General features: G+C 47.5%; 1 protein-coding gene across 1 annotated transcript in view; it reads right to left on the reverse strand.

Moving 5' to 3' along the window:
• Positions 1-1,284: 1,284 nt before the first annotated feature.
• Positions 1,285-5,802, reverse strand: part of LOC104404564 (bromodomain-containing protein 3-like) — a 14,625-nt gene continuing 10,107 nt past the window's right edge. The window contains 4 exon segments of the mRNA XM_010013021.1: positions 1,285-1,400; positions 2,003-2,131; positions 3,953-4,245; positions 4,760-5,066. Coding sequence (XP_010011323.1) covers positions 1,285-1,400; positions 2,003-2,131; positions 3,953-4,245; positions 4,760-5,066 — 845 coding nt within the window.

The raw sequence follows: 5,802 nt of genomic DNA on the forward strand, positions 1-5,802 counted from the left end.
GGCTGGACTCAAAAAGTTGCTGGTGTCTCTTCCTTTTTCCTTCCTCCCCTCTTTTTTCTTTTTCTTTTTCTTGAGGTAAGCATTTCAGTGCCTGAAACCTGCCCGACACACACACAGCATTCCCCTCCTAGGAGCTCACTACTGAAACGACAAGGAGAGGAACAAAACCCCCAAGCCCCAGCACACACAACATCCCTCTCCAGTTCCCTGCCAGCTCAGCCTCAGCTGGAGCTCAAGTGCTCCTTTATTTTAAGCCCAGGCTGAGGTGCTTGTCATGGAGAAAATACTTGAGCCTGTCTCTGGTAACAAGCACGTGACTTGTGTGGTCACTGCAGGGATCACCCCAAGGTCCAGCTGAAGACTTTCAGCCAAAAGCTGTTTTCAATTAAATGAAAACTTTCCTAGAGAGTGCCCGTTTCCTGGAAATTATCTATTGCATGTGAAAAGTAACATTTCCAAGAACCCGGAGCATCCCTTGCTCCCGTCTTCCCAAACACATCCCCAAGAAAAAGGAAAATCTCAAGTGGAAAAACAAAAAATTCAACTACTTGTATTGCTCATGTGCTTAAAGTTAAGTTCATGCTTAAACACCTTCCTGAAGAGGTGCCTATGCCTCTACCAAGATTAAGAAAACCCCAAAAGCCTGTTAGCAACCCACAGTACATGATTTTTTTTTTGTTTCTTTTTGTTTTTATGTAAAAAGATGATAGCATCTGACATTCTCATCACACTGTAGACTTCGAGATTAAGAATACTAGTGCTAGTAACAAATACACCAACTAGTTGAAAAGCTAACGTCTTCCAGATACAGTACCATTGTACAGAGATCTCCTCAGAAAAAGAGGTTCTGTTTTTCCCTTGTGTGAGCCCGGCAGCTCCTGAAGAGAGAACATTGTGGGGAGAGAGCAGGGGCAGGAGGGAGGCGGACTACAAACCTCGCAGAACCTTCTAGTCATCTCCTGCTGAGAGTTCGGAGTTCTTCCACTTCCAACGAGCCTTCGTCAGTTAAAATGTATTTTAGAGACTTTATGCAAAGGGAACTATTTGTCATAAAGTCTGGTCACACACATATGGAAAGATCTTTGACCTATTAAAAGAGTGCCCCCCAAAAATGGAAGATTCCTTTTACAACACTGAATTAAAAAATAAAGTCAGAGAAATAGAGAAGGGACAAAAAAAAACCTGACCACCGTGGAGCAAGAGCAGTATATTAAGGAAAGGAACACTGCAGAGCATCGGTGAAGGTGATGTCCGTTTTGGGTGCTGGGTGTAAGTGTCCGTAAGTCATTCCGAATCGCTGCTGTCTGAGCTGGAGCCACTGGAGCTGCTGCTCCCAGACTCGGAGGAGCTGCTGCTGCTGAGCCGGGAAGGGCCTCCCGAGGGAGCCGAGCCGGATTTCTCTGCGGGAGGAAGGCAGAGACGAGGTTACTTGCACATAGAGCAGGTTCATCCACAGCCCTCACCCTCTGTGGCTTTGTTCACAGTTCATTTTGCCTGGGGACTGTGCACACAGCCCCGTGTACTGCGGTGCAACCTCTGAACACAAGAAACCCCTGCCTGGCTCATGCAAAGCTGGAATAACCTTTGTTTGCACTGGAAGAACCTCCTGTACCATCTTCCACCCTCCTGTGCTGTTGGGGGGCTTGGGCTGTTTTCAGTCCCACAATGAAGAACAATCACCTATTTGATGCTCTGTGGTACTGGTCTGCACGCACGGTCCTGCACAGGCTGACACAGAGGGGAAGATCCTTCTCCCTCTGAAGGATGAATTGCCTCCAAGAGGCCTCACATTTACCACCCAGGAGAGTTTCCCCCTGGACAGGGACCAAAGCAGCTCCCACACAACAGCTCAGTGCCCAGCAGTAACTCACTGACCAGCTAAGTAACTGTCACAGAGAGAAGCCCCAGGCTGCAAGGCAGCAGGAGTTCCGCCTCAGCGAGGAAGTCTATTACACACACAAGTGTCCAGGCATTGGTAGCAGAGTAAAGCCAAAGCCTTTACCTTTCTTTGCAGGTTTCTTGTTGTTGTTTAGCTGCCCACTGACGTCCTGTAACCGTTTTTCTAGTTCTTTCTTCTTTTCCTGAGCTAATTCTTCTTTTGACTTCGCTGCTTGCTTTTTCCCACCTGCAGCTGTGGAGGAGGAATGCAGAAGCTCTGAAACTGCATGGTTGCAGGTGGAAGAGATTGGACATCACTATTTTACAGGGCATGTAAATCTGTGCAGCCACTTTGCAGTGACACTGTTAAAGATCAAGTGACCACACAGCAGCTACACATCCCAGATAGAGCACGACTTCTGAGGTTATCTAGATCATCCAATCACCATCATCCTGTAACATGCACTTTGTAAGAGGGATCTTCTCAGAAGTATTTTAGAAGATAGAAATATCCATAATAACCTTGTAGTTCCAGGTTACTTACCAGCCAGTTACATGGTCAATAGTTACACATTTGTAATTACAGAATTGTTACATGGGGTTTCTGCCCTGTAAAATAAAGTGTCCCATTAAAGGTTGTCGGAAGTTAAGCATTTGCCATTACAACTTAAGTACTTCATGCAAGAATCTACTGTGGTTTGTGTTACTTTAGATACAAAACAAAAAGGACAAATTAAAAGCCAACGTCGGCAAAGGCTGGCAGAGAACAGGAATGCAGCTGCACCAGTCGGGATGGCAACGGTGAGAAGTACCAGCAATACTCATACTTCAGAGCAGAAGAAACATTCCTCCAGAGAAAGAGTAACTGAACACAGGGACTGGGCAGTGTCAGAAGCACAAGACAGGGGCCAGATAATTTGCCTGATCCAGCATGGAAACACCTACATTTCTGAGTGCTGTTTTAAAGCAATGATCAAAAAAGAAATCTGGAAAGCAGAGTCCCAGGAGGGTGCTCCCAGTCTCCAACCATGGTGACAGAGGGCAGAGAAGCCCGCTGGGGCCAGGCATGCCAGCCCAGAGTGTGCAGAGGAGCAGACATCTGGGGTTATCTGCGTCACTCTATGCTTTGGTTCCAAAAGGATGCTTCTTGTTCCTGACCCCCTGGAAACTTTCTTCCTGAGCTAGTCCAACAGCGAAGAACTCGGGAGAAAAATAAAAATCAAAGCAGTGTATTGAAAAGCAAAAAGAAGGGTCAAAGCCTGAGCTTTGCTTAGGCCTACCTGAAAATCCTGCGGTGAAGAAATGGAGGTGCTCTGCAAGAGCTGTGAGTAGCTATTGTGTTACACTCTTAACAGGACAATTCCCTCTTAACCAACAAGCAGATGGACAAGGCCAGGACCACTTCAGGTAAGTGATCCTATTGCTATTCAGCTGGAGCTAAACTCCCAAGGGGCCGCCACAATTCACTCTCTGTGGATGAGGCACAGAGAAAGGTCTGTCCCACACTGAACCGGACACTCGGCAGCACATTGACATTAATCCTCTGAGCTGACAGATACTGAGGGTAATAGGGTGATCAGGCCATGTAGGAAAAGCAGTTTTGGGGTGAATATACAACTCAGACACTTAAACCCAGAATCCAGAGGTTTCCCGGGTAACTCCATGCAAGTCATTTATTCCCTTGTGTTTTGGATCCCAACCATGCTTTTTGTTTCCTTCCTAATTAGATGCTAAACTATTCAGGATAAGAAACTGATCCTTGCAGATGTGTGCACGTTACACCTAACACAATGAGACTGAAACCTGCACAGTACCTTCTAGATTCTAAGTAATAAACCCATCACAGGTCTTGTAGAGGAACACAACAGTCCTCCAGGTCTCCCCAGCATGACTCCAGGGGAAGAAAGAACAGAAGGAATAGAAGGTTTCTGTACTTCTCTTGGGAGAAAAGATCTCAAAACCCCTGTCAGCACATACCCAACGGCTGGATAACAGCATCCCAACACACATGCCCTGTCTCCAAAGCTGAGCCCAAGAGCTGGTGGGGGAACACATGCCCCAGGAGGTAACTTACAAAATGGTTTCCTCTGTTTTTTCTGTAAACAAGACTTCACGTATCGCTCCAGTTCTCGTAAAGTCGTGGGCTTCAATGTCTCAAAATCTATTTCTATCTCATCGGGATTGGAGTCTCTGAGGGAAGGTTCCCGGGACTGGATGATGTGCACCACTCTGCCCAGCTTCTCCCCAGGCAGGCGGTTGATGTCCAAGCTGAGCTGTCGTTTCTCATCATAGGTCATGGGCAGACCTTCCTCCTCCTCGTCTGAATCGTAGGTTGCAGATGCCTGTTTGCCTCCTTTCTTGGGCTGCCTGGGGGGTGGCAAGCATGGAAACCGTCATGGGTACATAGAAGCAATGAACTCTCTTTTTCTACCCTCCTAGTGACAAACATCCCAGTGCTCTTGGCTTGGAGCCGCCAGCCAGGCTTGAGCAGCAGCACAACTTCTGAAGAAGTTCACAGATGTGGGATCAGCTGTTCTACCCCTATTACACTTGAGCCCTGTGAGGCACGACAACAAGCCCATGTAGCAGCAGGCAGGCAGCAATGAAATGGCACGTTCTTGCTGGCTGTGCCAAAGGCAAAAAGCAAAACCTTTTCCCAGAATGATCAGAGGGGACTGAGCTGGACAGTTGAGTATGATGGTTCCACTGCCAGCTCCAACTTTAAGACTCCCTGGGGCTGCCTGGGAATGGGGACACTATTCAACAGCAAATTAACTGCAGTGAGAAGTGAGCTTCACCAGGAGCTCAGCAGGGGCAGGGGAACTGGGCTGGAAGCTCCTGGTGTTCCCCTCAGGACTGCTTGTGGAAGGCAGGCACTCACCTGCCAGCCGTGGTTGTGCTATTCGCTTTCTTAGCTGGGGCCTTCTTCTGTGGGGCTTGTTTTGCTGGCTGAGCCACCTTGGGTTTCTTCTCCTCCTCAGCTTTTATTTTGTGCTTTTCTTTTTCCTTCTCTTTATCTTTCTTTTTCTTCTCTTTCTCTTTTTTCTCTTTCTTTTTCTTTGGTTTGTTCACTGGTGCCTGTGACAATGCAGCCAGCTGCTCATGGACAGCCTTCAGCTGGGGGAGAGCAGTGACAAAGGCAATCAGACTTCACAGCAAGGTAACTGATGCCTCCACATACCCTTTCTCTACATCCCTACATGTAAGTATAGCCCAAAGTGGATATATAGAGCAGTCTAGTGATTGAACTCAAGAGACTTCACTCAATTTAAAAGTCTCTTAGAAATGCAGTGCAAGTGCACAAAGCTGACCCAAAAGAACACCTCGTTCTTGTTTTATAGGGGGCAAATAAAAATTAAGCTTAATAGCTCCATCTAGAGTGCTGACAACTTGGCCTCTGGAATCCTGCTTCACTTCCTGGCTCTCCTACTAGCTTGCTTTGAGACACCAGCTAAGCTATTTTACTAATGCTCTGTTGTATTATGGGAGCATATACAAGCACTGTAGCATCTGGCACTGTGTATCTGCATAATAAGAAAGGCCATGGCTTAACTATTTGCAACCACAACAGCCAGAACAGCTCATTTCTACAGCCTGGGTACAGAGGACAATATCCACAGGAAACTTGTGATGGATTTCCTTATGCCTGAGCTCTCATACAAAATGGGTTTCTCTGGTCTTCCCAGATCCTGAGTATTGTGTGCTCCTTCATTCACACTCTGGGATCCCAGAAGGAAGCACAGAGCATCAGTGCTGGGAGGGCTCTCACAGAACAGGAACACTACATCAGCCATGCACTTATTGCACTGCTGAGCACATTCCCCTTTGGCTGGCAGAGGGGAGACTGCTCTGCTGCGTTGAAGTTAACCCCTTCCCCCTGCTGCAGCCTCTGTGCTGCACAGACAGCAGCCCGGCCACCGCGGT

Source organism: Nestor notabilis, unplaced genomic scaffold, assembly GCF_000696875.1.
Source record: "Nestor notabilis isolate BGI_N333 unplaced genomic scaffold, ASM69687v1 scaffold17314, whole genome shotgun sequence".
In the NCBI taxonomy this organism is placed as follows: Eukaryota; Metazoa; Chordata; class Aves; order Psittaciformes; family Psittacidae; genus Nestor; species Nestor notabilis.